Source organism: Aquarana catesbeiana, linkage group LG02 (genome assembly GCF_042186555.1).
Source record: "Aquarana catesbeiana isolate 2022-GZ linkage group LG02, ASM4218655v1, whole genome shotgun sequence".
Lineage (NCBI taxonomy): Eukaryota > Metazoa > Chordata > Amphibia > Anura > Ranidae > Aquarana > Aquarana catesbeiana.
In genome coordinates this window covers 424,527,006-424,543,625 of record NC_133325.1, presented here as the reverse complement: position 1 = coordinate 424,543,625, position 16,620 = coordinate 424,527,006, and the positions used below count along the sequence as shown (strand labels likewise).

Here is a 16,620-nt window from a genome sequence, read left to right as displayed (position 1 = left end):
TGATTTTTTTTAAGTGAATCTCACAAACTCTTGCCAAAGAGAATCAGAAATATAGTGTGCATGAAACAACTATCCTTGTTACATTAGGAGTTCAACAAATAGACCATCTGTGTAACTGAGACAAAGAATTTTTGGCTTGTGAATAATGCCCAGGTTACTGACCTTGCACAACTGACAATGACAAATGCAACAGAGGGGAACAGAGTGGTAACTGATATGAAGCCTTACAGTCTTCTAAATGAAGTCTAGGTTACTAACCTTACAGTGTTGGCTGTGCCATACAAAGTTCACTGACCTCTATTGCTATGAGAATGACAAGGCCACAACCCTGGAACAAAAAAAAAATCAAAAGTTTTGAATGCAAGTATCCATTCAGAGCCTGTTGTGATTGCTGATATTAGTAGTACACTTTTCCCAGTAAGCATGTTCTGTGCTTAGACTTTTATGGATGCTCCTGAGTATTTGTATGTATGAATTTATTTTACACATTGGTGCCTTGAAAAAAAATTGATGCAGCTTTAATTCTGTTCTAAAGGGGTTTTAATATGTTTTATTATTATTATTATTATACTATTATTATTATTCACGATTTTATATACCAACAAACAGTTTACGCAGCGCTTTACAATGTAGAGGGGGGACAGCACAATTACAGTACAATACTGAAGGGACAGGAGGGCTCTGCTCGTAGAGATTACATTCTAAAGGGAGGGGGTGGTGGTACAAAAGGTAATAGATGCGGGGAATTATTTGATGGGGTTGTTAGGTGGGTATGGGATAGGCTTCCCTGAATAAGTGAGTTTTCAGGATCTCCTAAAGGTGGACAGGTTAGGGCTGATTGGATATACCGGGGCAGGGAATTCCAGAGGATGGGAGAGGCTCTGGAGAAGTCCTGAAGATGAGCATGAGAGGAGGTAACAAGGGAGCTAGAGAGCAGGAGGTCTTGGGAGGAGCGGAGGGGACGATTTGGGCGATATCTGCAGATGAGGTTGGTGATGTAGCTGGGGACGATGTTGTGGTTAGCATTTTCAATTTTATACGGTGGGATAGGGGAAGCCAGTGAGGGAATTGGCAGAGAAGAGCAGCAGTCACGGATCGGTTAGTGAGGTGTATTAGTCTAGCAACAGCATCCGTTATAGACTGAAGGGGGGATAACCTGCGTAAGGGTAGGCTATTAAGGAGAGAGTTGCAGTAGTCAAGGCGGGAAATAATCAAGGAGTGAATAAGTTGCTTTGTGGTGTCATTAATCAGGAAGGGTTGAATTCTGGAGATTTTGCGAAGGTTAAGGCAGCAGGATTTAGCCAGTGATTGGATGTTGGGGCTGAAGGAGAGGTCAGAGTCAAGGATTACACCCAGCAACAGCACCCTGGCATGTGTGGAGGGACCAATGGTTGTGCTGTTGATCTTAATGGTAAAGTCATGGGGGGGGGGGGGGGGGGGGGACCGGGAAGGAGGAAATATTACAAGCTCAGTTTTTAGAAAGATTAAGTTTGAGGAAGTGGTGTGACATCCATACTGAGATGTCATTCAGTAAGTTTGAGATCCGTGAGGAGATCGAGGGGGTGATATTGGAAGCCATGGGAGGTTATCAACTGGCCCAGGGAAGAGGTATAGAGTGAAAATAGGAGGGGCCCAAGGACAGAGCCTTGGGGTACCCCAACAGAGAGAGGAAGAGGAATAGAGGAGATGGAGTTGTAAGTGACACTGAAAGTGCGCTGAGATGGGTAGGAGGAGAACCAGGATAAATCAGAATCACAGAGGCCAAGGGAGTGTAGTTTGCTGAGGAGGAGCAGGTGGTCAATTGTATCAAAGGCAGCAGAGAGGTCTAAGAGTATGAGTATGGAGTAATGGCCATTGGTTTTAGCAGTTAGTAGGTCATTGGTGAGTTTTAGTAGGGCAGTTTCAGTAGAATGTTGTGGATGGAAGCCGGACTGTAGGGGGTCGAGAAGGTTGTTGTCCATGAGGTAGCGACTCATTTGGCCATGGACAAGGCGTTCGAATAGATGGTATAATAGATCTTATTATTATACCTCTCTAAGGTATCAGAATGAGAAAAATAAAAAATGAAAAGGCATCCCATTTTACACTTGGCATCAAATTACTCAATTCATAAAGTAGACTCAATTCACTAAGATAAAATGCATGTGTTATTTGCCATGATGATAATTTTCAGCCATATGATTATTATTTGCAGCTCTCATTTTCTCCCACTGCTGAAAATTGTCCCTATGATAAATAATGAGATTGTTAGCATAGTGAATTTATGTGCATGTCCAGCCAAGCTTTTTTTGTTCAGTTTGAGAGTACTATCCAGGACTTCGTTAGACAGAGTTACCCTTCACTTATTGTCTGTCAACCGTTTTGCCAGACAAGAAATAAGAGTAAATCTCCAAAAGCAATACAGATAGAAATATGTTATTTAAAGTAGGGTAGGGAAGGCAAGAACCTCAGAAAGCTATGTATTGCTGTCCGTGATCCGGTTGCAAATTTTCCTTTACTTCTAGTCTGGTGAAATTGTTGTCAGCCAGACCATAAGTGAAGGAAAAACTTTCAAATTGAGCACCAGATAGCAAGTAAAGCTGACAATAAAACTCCACAGTATCCAATATAAATAAAAAGTTTTGGCTGACATACACTTTAAAAGAAAAATTCAAAATAAACCAAACATTAAAACTCCCCTGCCACCTCTATACCGAAAACTGAATGATCAAAGACCGCCGATCCCTCAGTTCTTGGTCTTTGGTCAGCAGAGAGCCGGTGACTGTAGTCACCGACTCTCCACTTTGCCCCTCCAGCACTCACTGGAGCGCCAGGCTGTGCAAGAGGTGGGAGGGGCTGGCTCAGGCTCTCAGCGGGGTGCTGCGTGGCTAATCCAGCTGCCGGTCTAGGCATCTGGATGGATGCAGACATTAAAGTTGGGATCTTGCCAGAGTCTGGACTGGCTGAGTGGCTTTTGGCTGAATACGGATCACAAAAATCCAGAACGAAGTGCACTGGTCCCCATGAGAAGTAGAGCTAAAAGAGATTTGGCCCTACTTCTCCTTTAAGTGTTATGTGAATGCACTGAACATCGATTTCCATCAGTAAAGTGATAAACTTAGCAGAAAATATCCAAGACAGAGAAATGAAAACAAACACAAATATACACAGCATCTTATTTTATTGCTTTCATCTTTTAATTTAATTGCAATCTTTCTGCAGATTGTACAAGTTTTTTGGATAAAGTGTTTTGCGATTTCCCCTTCTTCTCATGGTGTCATCAGTGACTCTAGATCTGCAGTTATGTCCGGTACATTCTTCAGTTCCTCCGGCTCTTCCCCATGCTTAAATACACTTACTGTTACCTGCCCAAACTCTGATCCATACTTATTTTTCACAGTTATACGATACCGGCCTGAATCTTCAGCACAGATCTTCTCTATGGTCAAAGTTACCACAGTACCGTGAACTTCAAGTTTATAGCGATCTTTGAATATCACTTTCTTCTCATTCTTTACCCAGGAGACTTCAGGAGCAGGGTCTCCAGATATGTGACATGTCAAACACAAAGTCTAGCAATACAAGCAAAAAAAAATGTCACATGCAGTGTTCAAGTTCAACATTTTCAAGGATAAATGTGTACAATGTAAAATATTTTCTTAACCTACACCCTGGCCAATTTTTTTTCCCCAGCAGCAGATCACTTTTTAGAGGTATTTGACAGACACTGCCTGCTTCAACTCTCAAAATGCCAAACCCACTGCATGGCAACCACATGCGGTGGTACCTCCTGCTGAATGTGACATGCCTTTTAATTTTTGCAACTGCCGTGATTGCTTTGCATGGGTACAGCCCTGTGTGTTTGCATTGCCGTGTTTGGGTAGGCGGCCGAGGGGTCAGTAAAATTACAGGTCAACTGCCTTATACTACTTATTAAGTCTTTTTTATGCAAAAAATACCTTCTCTGGTATTTTTGCTATTGCACTCTACAAAGTAAATGCAGGCAAAAAACTAAGTATTTTGTATCATGTGTAAAATATAATATATCTCGTATATGTCCTTTTAGCTACCTTATTGCAGCTGTCCTACCTGTTAAAATGGTAAATGTTTATGCATGTTCCCTCCTGTCTAACAAACAAGGAAAGACCGAAAACAATGCGTGAGTGTGATGGCTGGTGGTGGACGCCTTTTCTTTGATGGCTCCAGTGGCCATGTCTGTTCTTGGTAATTTAGACTCTAAGCCCCTGAACTTTTCAAACACTTTAAAGTTACGTTATTAGAAACTGTCTGTTACTGTTCTGTTATTTTACATGGTTATTTCTATAGTGAAACAAACAGTATCTAGGTTTGTAGTTTGTATAGTGACTTTAAAAAGTATTCATACCCCTTGATATTTTCTACATTTCGTCATGTTACAACCAAAGCGTGAATTTATTTTATTGGGATTTAATGTAATAGACCAACACAAAGTGGCACATAATTGTGAAGTGGAGGGAAAATGATAAATGGTTTTCAACTTTTTTTACAAATAAATATCTGAAGTGTGGTGTGCATTTGTATTCAGCCCTCTTTTCTCTTATACTCCTAACTAAAATCTAGGGGAAACCAATTGCCTTCAGAATTCACCTAATTAGTAAATAGAGTCCACCTGTGTGTATTTTAATCTCAGTATAAATACAGCTGTTCTATGAAGCCCTCAGAGGTTTGTTAGAGAACCTATGTAAACAAACAGCATCATGAAGCCCAAGGAACACACCAGACAGGTCAGTGTCAATAGACCCAATGAACTAACACCATTCACCAGGTTCAATGCACTGTGTGGCTAGAATAGCCTCAATATACAGGGGGTTATTTACTAAAGGCAAATCCACTTTGCACTACAAGTGCAAAGTGCACTTGAAATTGCACTGAAAGTGCACTTGGAAGTGCAGTCGCTGTAGATCGGAGGGGGACATGCGAGGAAAATAAAAAACAACATTTTAGCTTGCACATGATTGGATAATAAAATCAGCAGAGCTTCCCCTCATTTCAGATCTACCCCCCCAGATTTACAGCGACTGCACTTCCAAGTGCACTTTTAGTGCAATTTCAAGTGCACTTTGCACTTGTAGTTTGCACTTGTAGTGCAAAGTGGAGTTGCCTTTTGTAAATAACCCCCATAATGTCTTGAAAAAGTATTCATACCTCATGAAATTTTCCACAATTTGTCATGTTACAACCAAAAACATAAACATATTTTATTGGGGTTTTATGTGATAGACCATCACAAAGTGGCACATATTTGTGAAGTAGAAGGAAAATGATAAATGGTTTTCAACATTTTTTACAAAAAATATGTGAAAAGTGTGGAGTGCATTTGTATTCAGCCCCCCTGAGTCAATACTTTGTAGAACCACCTTTCGCTGCAATTACAGCTGCAAGTCTTTTTGGGGATGTCTTTGTGAAGTTTTTGCCCACTCCTCTTTGCAAAATATCTCAAGCTCTGTTAGATTGGATGGGGAGCACCTGTGAACAGCAATTTTCAAGTCTTGCCACAGATTTTCAATTGGATTTAGGTCTGGACTTTGACCGGGCCATTCTAACACATGAATATGCTTTGATCTAAACCATTCCATTGTAGCTCTGGCTATATGTTTAGGGTCTTTGTCCTGCTGGAAGGTGAACCTCCACCCCAGTTTCAAGTCTTTTGCAGACTCTAACAGGTTTTTTCTAAGATTGCCCTGTATTTGGCTTCCCATTAACTCTGACCAACTTCCCCATCCCTGCTGAAGAAAAGCATCCCCACAACATGATGCTGCCATCATCATGTTTCACGGTGGGGCCATGAACAGATTCTCCTACTTGGGCTGTGGATCTCTGCAGCTCCTCCAGAGTTACCATGGGCCTCTTGACTGCTTCTCTAATTAATCAGCTGGACAACCATGTCTTGGTAGGTTTGCAGTTGTGCCATACTCTTTCTATTTTCAGATGATGAATTGAACAGTGTTCCATGAGATATTCAAAGCTTGGGAATTTTTTTTATAACCTAACCCTGCTTTAAACTTCTAAACAATTTCATCCCTGACCCGTCTGGTGTGTTCCTTGGGCTTCATGATGTTGTTTGTTCACTAACGTTCTCTAACAAACCTCTGAGGGCTTCACAGAACAGCTGTATTTATACTGAGATGAAATTACACATAGAGATAGGTGAACGGTTCAGCACGAGCATAAGTTCGGGCTGAGCTTGCGCCGTTCGGACGTTCGACGAACAGCCAAAGAAACGGGTCATTCGACCGTTTGTTCGGCCCCCAGAACCGACCACAATGCATTGCGGCACTGAACAGTGCATCGCAAGTCCTGATTGGCTAAGGCAGTGAAAGCTTCAGCCAATCAGGGCACAGAGCACTGTCAGAGTCATGATTGGACACTGTCATCATGACTTTATCCAATCATGGCTCATTCCTGCCCCACAGTATAAAAGTATTCTTTCAATGGCAGCCATTTTCAGTGTGATTTCAGCGTGCAGAGAGATAGAACAGGGCTCTGTTCAGTGCTATTAGTTAGTTAGTGTGCTATACTGTGCTATTTTGCTTCAATTGTCAGTGTTGAATATTAGTTTAGTGTCAGTCTAAGGATAGTGTGAGTGTAGTGAGGAGGACCATCATTCAGCTTTGTATAGTGTGCAGCTAGAGTAGGGACAGCTCAGATAGTTTCACTGTAGTGTAGTGAGACCGTGTCATTCATACATACATTAGTGTAGAGTAGGGACAGCTCAGATAGTTTAAGTGTAGTGAGACCGTGTCAGTAATCTTTACATTACTGTATAGCTAGAGTTGGGACAGTTCAGATAGCATCAGTGCAGTGACGGTTGAACACCGTCTATTTGATTGCCTTACTACCTGTTTAATGTCATTTTCTTCTGTGTGCGTTACTGTCAGTTTAACGGCATATAATTTTTGTGCGTTACTGCCAGTTTAACGTCAATTACTTCTGTGTGCGTTACTGCCAGTTTATGCCATTTACTTCTGTGTGCGTTCCTGCCAGTTTAACGCCATATAGTTTTGCATGTGTTACTGCCAGTTTAACGCCATATAGTTCTGTGTGCATTACTGCCAGTTTAACGTCATATAGTTCTGTGTGCGTTACTGCCAGTTTAATGCCATTTACTTCTGTGCGCGTTACTGCCAGTTTAACGCCATATTGTTTTGTGTGCGTTACTGCCAGTTAAACGCCATATAGTTCTGGGTGCGTTACTGCCAGTTTAACGACATATAGTTCTGCGTGCGTTACTGCTAGTTTAACACCATATAGTTTTGTACGTTACTGCCAGTTTAATGCCATTTACTTCTGTGCGCGTTACTGCCAGTTTAACGCCATATTGTTTTGTGTGCGTTACTGCCAGTTTAACGCCATATTGTTTTGTGTGCGTTACTGCCAGTTAAACGCCATATAGTTCTGGGTGCGTTACTGCCAGTTTAACGACATATAGTTCTGCGTGCGTTACTGCTAGTTTAATACCATATATTTTTGTACGTTACTGCCAGTTTAACGCCATTTACTTCTGTGTGTCACTGTACGTTTGGCTCATTATATTGCAGTATATTATAGTGTATCCATGGTGTGTGTCTGTGTACTCAAATTAAAGTGCACCAAACCCTACTTTACAAGGTTAAAGTGCATCTATGTACAGATTTCCACTTCTTCTTTATATTTGCTTATAAGCACCGCCCCCTCCCTCCCAATAATGTCTGGCAGGACAACAAGGAGAGGCAGACTTTCCCTTGGCACTGTATGGGGGCCAGCAACAAATGTGTCCACAGGCAAAGGTGGACTTGGTGGTCATCAGTCCTCAGGCAGGGCATAATTTCCTTTGTTTAGTGAGTTTGCCCGTGCTATCCAGCCACAGCATGCAGAGGAGGTGGTGGACTGGCTTACTAAACCTTCCACATCCTCCTTATCCTATGTCACACAAGCAGAGACAAGTGTGCAGTCCCCTGCACTTGCCAGAGTGGATAAACCTGCCTCCTTGTCCACAAAGAGTAATTTTTCTGCACCTGTTTGACAGGTGCATATCATTGCAATTTTTTACAGCAAGGCTGATTACCTCTATAGGGTTACGGTGGGAAGGCGCCACCGACAACCAAAGACCAATTTTTACGCACTCGTTATGTCTATCCAAAGTCAAAGTGACACCAGAATGTATCCAAAAAATCTCTAATCTTGTTCCCAGTGCATTACATTGTGGCCTCATCATACACACTCCCCAGCTGTTGCTGAGCAAAATAAAGGCAGCTTGCAGAAAAAAAAGTCTTTTTTTTTTGGCTTTAAAAATGCAATTACTGCTGCAGCAGATTCTAGATATGGTACAGATCTGCCACCTTACATGTAGACTAAGGGGACCCCACAGGTACTATATTGTAAGGAATTTTAATTTTTATGCTTTCACTGTAAAAGTCTCAAAAACCACTGCTCATTTAAAAATGATGTTTTTCACAAACTTTTTTTTTATTGATACATGTCCCCCAGGGCAGGACCCAGACCCCTATAACCATTGTATGCCCAATTACTTGAATATAAGCATTCAAAATGGGCACTTTTGATTTTTGAGGTTTGGGTCCCATTGACTTTAATGGGGTTCGTTATTCGGGTTTGAACTTTTGCAGTGTTTGAAAGTTCTGGTGCGAACCGAACAGGGGCCCACTCGGCCCATCCCAAACACATGCAGGTGGACTCTATTTACTAGTTAGGTGACTTCTGAAGGCAATTGATTCCACTAGATTTTAGTTAGGGGTATCGGAGTAAAGGGGGCTGAATACAATTGCATGCCACACTTTTCAGATATTTATTTGTAAAAAATGTTGAAAACCATTTATCATTTTCATTCCACTCCACAATTATCCGAATACATTTATGTTTTTGGTTGTAACATGACAAATTGTGGAAAACTTCAAGGGGTATGAATATATTTTCAAGGAACTGTATGTAATGAACATACGGTATAATGATATTAATATGTATTTTCTACATCTGTGTAGTAAGGCGCAGATGCAGCAGAAAACAAAACTTTCCTATCTTGAACTAGCCTTTACTGCACATGCCGATGCAATGTGTCCCCTTCCATACAGTGAGGGAAAAAAGTATTTGATCCCCTGCTGATTTTGTACATTTGCCCACTGACAAAAAAAAATGATCAGTCTATAATTTTAATGGTAGTTTTATTTTAACAGTGAGAGACAGAATAACAACAAAAATATCCAGAAAAACGCATAAAAAAAAGTTATACATTTATGTGCATTTTAATGAGTGAAATAAGTATTTGATCCCCTATCAATCAGCAAGATTTCTGGCTCCCAGGTGTCTTCTATACAGGTAACGAGCTGAGATTAGGAGCACTCTCTTAAAGGGAGTGCTTCTAATCTCAGCTTGTTACCTGTATAGAAGACACCTGTCCACAGAAGGAATCAGATTCCAATCTCTCCACCATGGCCAAGACCAAAGAGCTGCCCGAGGATGTCAGGGACAAGATTGTAGACCTACACAAGGCTGGAATGGGCTACAAGACCATCGCCAAGCAGCTTGGTGAGAGGGTGACAACAGTTGGTGCGATTATTCGCAAATGGAACACAAAATAACTGTCAATCTCTCTCGGGTCTGGGTCTCAATGCAAGATTTCACCTAATGGAGTTTCAATGATCATAAGGGTGAGGAATCAGCCCAGAACGACACGGGAGAATATGGTCAATGATCTCAACGCAGCTGGGACCAGAGTCACCAAGAAAACAATTGATAACACACTACGCTGTGAAGGACTGAAATCCTGCAGCTGCCCGTAAGGTCCCCCTGCTAAAAACAGCACATGTACAGGCCCGTCTGAAGTTGGCTAATGAACATCTGAATGATTCAGAGGAGAACTGGGTGAAAGTGTTGTGATCAGATTAGTTCAAAATCGAGCTCTTGAACATCAAATCAACTCGCCGTGTTTGAAGGAAGGGGAATGCTGCCTATGACCCCAAGAACACCATCCCCACCATCAAACATGGAGGTGAAAATATTATGCTTTGGGGATGTTTTTCTGCTAAGGGTACAGGACAACTTCGCCACATCAAAGGGACAATGGATGGGACCATGTACCTTTAAATCTTGGGTGAGAACCTCCTCCCTTCAGCCAGGGCATTGAAAATGGGTCATGGATGGGTATTCCAGCATGACAATGACCAAAAACAAACGGCCAAGTCAACAAAGGAGTGGCTCAAGAAGAAGCACATTAAGGTCCTGGATTGGCCTAGCCAGTCTCCAGACCTTAATCCCATAGAAAATATGTGGAGGGAGCTGAAGGTTCAAATTACCAAACGTCAGTCTCGAAACCTTAATGACTTGAAGAGGATCTGCAAAGAGGAACGGGACAAAATCCCTCCTGAGATGTGTGCAAATCTGGTGGCCAATTACAAGAAACGTCTGACTTCTGTGATTGCTAACAAGGGTTTTGCCACCAAGTACTAAGTCATGTTTTGCAAAGGGGTCAAATACTTATTTCACTCATTAAAATCAATGTATAACTTTTTTGAAATGCGTTTTTCTAGATTTTTTTTTTGTTATTCTGTCTCTCTCATTGTTAAAATAAACCTATCATTAAAATTATAGACTGATCATTTCTTTGTCAGTGGGCAAACGTACAAAATCAGCAGGGGATCAAATACTTTTTCCCCTCACTGTATCCTTCTATGAAAAATATGGGTAATCAGGGAGAATTGCTTACTGTAATTACATGACTGGGCAGCATATGCTTTTACCAGCAGAAAAAAGCAAACAGGTTAAAGATAGGGGCAAACTAGGAAAAGAGCATTGCAATTCACCCCACAGGTCATAGAACAGCCCAAGCGAAAATGAAAATCATTTTCTACAGAAATTGTTTACCTTTAAAACTGTTAGGGGTCTATGTATAAAATGTTCGCTGTGAATGTCTGCCATATTATTTGGAATACAATTATCTCCTATGATTGTCAGCTCCATCTATTGGCCATAATGCAGCATTTTTTATTAATGTATTTCAATAAAATATTGCATTATGACCAGTAGATGGGGCTGAGCATCATATGAGATAATTGTTTTACAAACAATGCACTAGATATTTATCATACCCAAATGCTTAAAGTAGAGTTAAAGGGGTTGATTTACTAAAGGAAAAAAGACTGTGCACTTTGGAAATTGCAGTTCCACACGGCAAGAGCAGTTGCTCCAGAGCTTAGTAAATGAGCAGAAGCTCTGCTGACTTTCATCAACCAATCATGTGCAAGCAAAAATGCTGTTTTTTTTATTTTACTTGCATGTGATTGGGTATTCTTTGCAAAGTGAAGCTTTACCTCATTTACTAAGCTCTGGAGCAGCTGCACTCGCAGAGTGCAATTGCACTTTCCAAGGTGCACAGTCTATTGGCCTTTAGTAAATCAACCCCAAAGTGTTACTAAACCCACAACAGTAAAATCTGTCTGTATATGCAGTAAAGCATGCTTGTTATACCCACTGTGGAACCTAAGGGGTTAATCCTCTGCATTGTGTAAAAAGGCTGTTTGTGTCTTCTCTGATCATCCCCTTCTTCCACAGTCCCCAATCCATCTCCTGACAGTACAGAGCCTTGGGGGCACTCTGCACACGCTCTGTTTGGTGTTTATTGCTAGAGAGTTTTTTTTTTCTTAGGAGGGAGCATGTGATTAGCACAGGGCCAATCATCATTGTCCAGACAGAGTGTTAGGGGTCCTGCAGCCTCATAAGACAGTCAGAGTACAATGAAAACTACTCCTACAAGCTTTCACCAGACACTGATAGAAGCCACAAGACTGCTATATACTGGTGACGAGAAAAGGTATTTAGTTTATATTTACTAAAATACAGTGGAACCTCGGATTGCGGGTAACATGGTTTACAAGCATTTCGCAATACGAGCTATTTAAAAAAAAAAAAAAATCCTGACTTGCTTTGCGAGAGTTGTCTCGCTAGACGGGCAGGATTCAAGCCGCTGAGGTGTGCAGTACCACATTTGGGCAGAGGTGCGGGGGTGCCGGTGACACTCAGAGACACCCAGAAACACTCAGTTCCCAAGTGTCTCTGAGCGTATCCGAGTGTCTCTGAGTGTTTCCGAGTGTCTCTGGCACCCCCGCACCTCTGGCTACATGTGGCACTGCATAGACAAGCAGTGGCTGTGGAACGGATTATCTGAGTTTCCATTATTTCCTATGGGGAAACTCGCTTTGATATATGAGTGCTTTGGATTACAAGCATTCTTCTGGAACAAATTATGCTTGTAATCTAAGGTATTACTGTAATTGCATTTCCATGTTCTGTGTACTGTTGGAGACCAGATATAGTGAATGCAGGATCCTGGGTTTAGTAACATTTTAAGCCCTCAGTGTTTTTTAGATTAACACATTCAGCATAATAATATAAACATTCCCCAGTAAACTCTTTGTTACAACTCCTACCTCAGCACTTGCTGCTTACAGCTTTCAACGCTGCTGGCTCCTGCTCTTTCAGTGCTGCTTCCCTGAATATCTGGTCTTCACAGAAAAGAGATAACAGTCGACAGTGTCAGTCTATTAGCTTGGAGAAGGTAAAGGGGAAGCAGTGGAAGGAGCAGGGGAGTGCCTTGTAATCCTAGGCTGCAGTTCTGTGTGTTCTAGTCTCTGCATGCAAGGGTGGCTCCATAGGATGCTGCAAGTGAAAGGAGCCACTAAAACAGGAAACCTGGGGCAGTGTTCATGGCACTATCTCAAACTGGAACACAAGAATTAAAAGATAAAGAAGCTACATACTCAGTAAGTGATTAAATAAGCTACCAAACGTGCTTAAAAGCCAACTCCTATTAATCTGAACGATCCTTAAGTTTGTAAATTTATATTGTGAAGAATCCCACAGCTTTACTTCCTTGAATTCTGTAACACACATTTTTTATGCTCTGTGTATATACAATGCTGTGTCACACATTTCACAGAGCCTGCTGTCTCCCAACTACAGACCATGGGATATGTAGTTCTTAGAAATCAAATGTAAACCAAAGAAATGAGCAGAGGAGACGCTGCAAAGCATGGAGTAATTTCAGGCAGTTGTGGAACAGGCAGAACTCACAATATGAAAGGAGATTTTTATTTTTTTAAAGTATGATTATATTTGTCAAATATAACTATTGTTTGTATTATTATTACAATGCTGATGTTATAAAATGAAAGAGAATAGAGTAACCAGAGAACTCCCTTAAAACCTGACCACTTTGAACATTTTATACATAGACCCCTTTAGTGTGATTCATAATGGTAGCAGTACATTATATGTAAAAAAAAAAAAATCTATATTGTCTGAATACTCTTGGCATTTCTGCCCTTCACTCTCAGTCAAATGAAATACATTTTTTATTAATTTGTAGAAAAGCTTAGCTTTTTATTGCTGAAATTTTAGATTCTGTGCATAGTGTTAGCATCTATTTTTTACAATATACTGTATATTATAGTATGAACACATATTATGAACTCCAAGGCAATGACCATTAATAAACTTACCTTGTCTACCATTATTGTTGCCAGATCTGGAAGACCTCGGACCACTTTAGCTCGATCTGGAAGTATCATAAACACACGGATTACCAGAGCAGGTGTGAACTCACCATTCTTCTACAGCAGGGGTAGGCAAACTGGGGCCCTTCAGCTGTTGCAGAACTACAAGTCCCACCATGCCTCTGGGAGTAATTGTAACTGCCAGCCTTGCAATGCCTCATGGGAAATGCAGTTACACAACAGCTGGAGGGCCCTAGGTTGCCTAACCCTGTTCTACGGTGATCAGAATAAAGAATCCTACATGTACTCATGTGGTGGGCCTGGGTGGTAGGCAGTGGAAATGGGGCACAGTGACACCATTTTTATTCTCTGCAATATTCAATAGTGAGAGTTCTAGCGTATGTTGTCTGCACGAGTAGTCTACACCAGTGTTTCTATGTCAAGCAAGAATTCGCTCGCTGAGGATTATTGCACTTTATTTCTGAACTGTAAAGCCATTGTTTTAGCTGTAACAACAAAGTGGTTCATTTTTATTGTTTTACACAAAAAATTGAGGCACTTGTAGTGAGGAGAGTATCTTTGTTGCTTTGGACCAGGGTGATACTGTGGGCCTAGCCTATCCTGATTTCAGTATAGCATTTGGTAATGATCTCAGAAAAAAGTTGCACAAGCTAAGACTTAGTTAAGACATAAATGATGCAATTTTCTTTCCTGCAACCACAGGTTGCAGGAAAGAAAATCACCCGATTTCCCCCATCAGCTCAGTGTTGACGGGGGAATCCTTCCCACAGCTCTTTTGTTTTCTGCCAGTAGGAGGGCACGGGGAGCCTTCCCTGCTGACAGAACACTATTACTGCTAGCTGCTAAAGTCGTCGGCAGTAATCACATGCGAAAAACCTTACAGGCTGGTTGTACTGAAGTCGATTGTTGGATCGTCATCAGTACAACCAGTCTGCCCACAGATGGATCAAATCCCGGCTGGTCCTTACTAAACCAGCCGAGATCCGATCCATCTATGCCTGACTTTAACCTTTTGGTTGGTTCAGTTGGCTAAAGTATAGATACTAGAGTGTGGTTGTAAATGGGGTTCATACAGAATGCAGACCAGTCACTAGTGTTGTACCACAAGGCTCTGTACTAGGTCCTGTTCTAGTTAATCTGTTTGCTGTAGCTAAAGGATTGGTGGGTAAGGTATGTATTTTTGCTGAGGACACAAATGATTTCAATAGGGTTGATATTCTAAGTGGTGTTTGTAACATGGAACATGATTTGGCATTGCTGGAAAATTGGTAAATGAGATGAGAAAGCTGCAGTGCAAAAAATAATCCTCAGAGTATAATAATTGGGGAACTTAAATATGCTTGGGACAAAAGATCTGCACTCAGACAACAAGGTAAAATGGGGCAGACCCGATGTATCACTTGGTCCTTTTCTGCTGTCACTTATCTATATTTTACAGCAAACCATTATGGTCATTGTGTAATAAAGTAATGTAGTAATAAACTTCTTTTTTTTTCTACTAGGAATACAATTGTACATGTATGTTGGTGGGACTTATTTATATCAAATATTTATTTTTACTTACTTTTTTCTATTATTTCTTCTTCCCTAGAAAACAGAAAATAAAATATTCATGTTTCACATACTGATACATAGAATGAATAGCATACATTTTTAAAGAAACATTTTATTAAAAACAAAATGTTCTACTTGACAAAAGCTCTCTCATGCAGTTCCTATATATATACAGTATCTCACAAAAGTGAGTACACCCCTCACATTTTTGTAAATATTTTATTATATCTTTTCATGTGACAAAACTGAAGAAATGACACTTTACTACAATGTAAAGTAGTGAGTGTACAGCTTGTATAACAGTGTAAATTTGCTGTCCCCTCAAAATAACTCATCACACTTTAGGAAATAGACGTATGAGTGCTGCCAGCATCGCTGCAGAGGTTGAAGGGGTGGGGGGTCAGCCTGTCAGTGCACAAGAAAGCCCGCAAACAGTTTGCTGAAGACAAACAGACTAGGGACATGGATTACTGGAACCATGTCCTGTGGTCTGATGAGACCAAGATAAACGTTTTCGGTTCAAATGGTGTCGTGTGTGTGGCGGCAACCAGGTGAGAAGTACAAAGACAAGTGTGTCTTGCCTACAGTCAAGCATGGTGGTGGGAGTGTCATGGTCTGGGGCTGCATGAGTGCTGCCGGCACTGGGGAGCTACAGTTCATTGAGGAAACTCATGAATGCCAACATGTACTGTAACATACTGACGCAGAGCATGATTCCCCCTCTTTTGGAGACTGGGCTGAGGGGCAATATTCCAACATGATAACCCCAAACACACCTCCAAGACAACCACTGCCTTGCTAAAGATGCTGAGGGTAAAGGTGATGGACTGGCCAAGCATGTCCCCAGACCTAAACCCTATTGAGCATCTGTGGGGCATCCTCAAATGGAGGGTGGAGGAGCACAAGGTCTCTAACATCCACCAGCTCTATGATGTCATCATGGAGGAGTGGAAGAGGACTCCAGTGGCAACCTGTGAAGCTCTGGTGAACTCCATGCCCAAGAGGGTTAAGGCAGTGCTGGAAAATAATGGTGGCCACACAAAATATTGACACTTTGGGCCCAATTTGGACATTTTCACTTAGGGGTGTACTCACTTTTGTTGCCAGCGGTTTAGACATTAATGGCTGTGTGTTGAGTTATTTTGAGGGGACAGCAAATTTACACTGTTATACAAGCTGTACACTCACTACATCACATTGTAGCAAAGTGTAATTTCTTCAGTGTTGTCACATGAAAAGATATAATAAAATATTTACAAAAATATGAGGGGTGTACTCACTTTTGATAATAAAAGATTTGGAGATTTAACATAACAATAAGTAGGCCTAAGAATTGTTGATGATCTTGTTTTTTCTTAAGCAGAACTACACTATATCTGAGCACCACAAACCAAAAGGGCTATGTAATTGATTTATAATTACTTTCCACCCAGGCCAATTCTGACATTTCTCTCCTACATGTAAAAATCATCATTTGTTTGAAAGGGAGGTGCAAAAAGGCATTGAAAGCCAAGGCACCAGCTGAAATCTGTCAGTAATTAGAAAG

The 16,620-nt window shown here is 41.1% G+C and overlaps 1 protein-coding gene across 1 annotated transcript in view; it reads right to left on the bottom strand.

Annotated features, from left to right (window-relative positions):
* Nucleotides 1-3,143: 3,143 nt before the first annotated feature.
* Nucleotides 3,144-16,620, bottom strand: part of MYOM3 (myomesin 3) — a 198,132-nt gene continuing 184,655 nt past the window's right edge. Inside the window, exons 35-37 of the mRNA XM_073615489.1 lie at nucleotides 15,085-15,107; nucleotides 13,506-13,561; nucleotides 3,144-3,551 (exon numbers count right to left, since the gene is read on the bottom strand). Coding sequence (XP_073471590.1) covers nucleotides 3,249-3,551; nucleotides 13,506-13,561; nucleotides 15,085-15,107 — 382 coding nt within the window. The 3' untranslated portion in view covers nucleotides 3,144-3,248. The remainder of the gene's footprint in view (nucleotides 3,552-13,505; nucleotides 13,562-15,084; nucleotides 15,108-16,620) is intronic.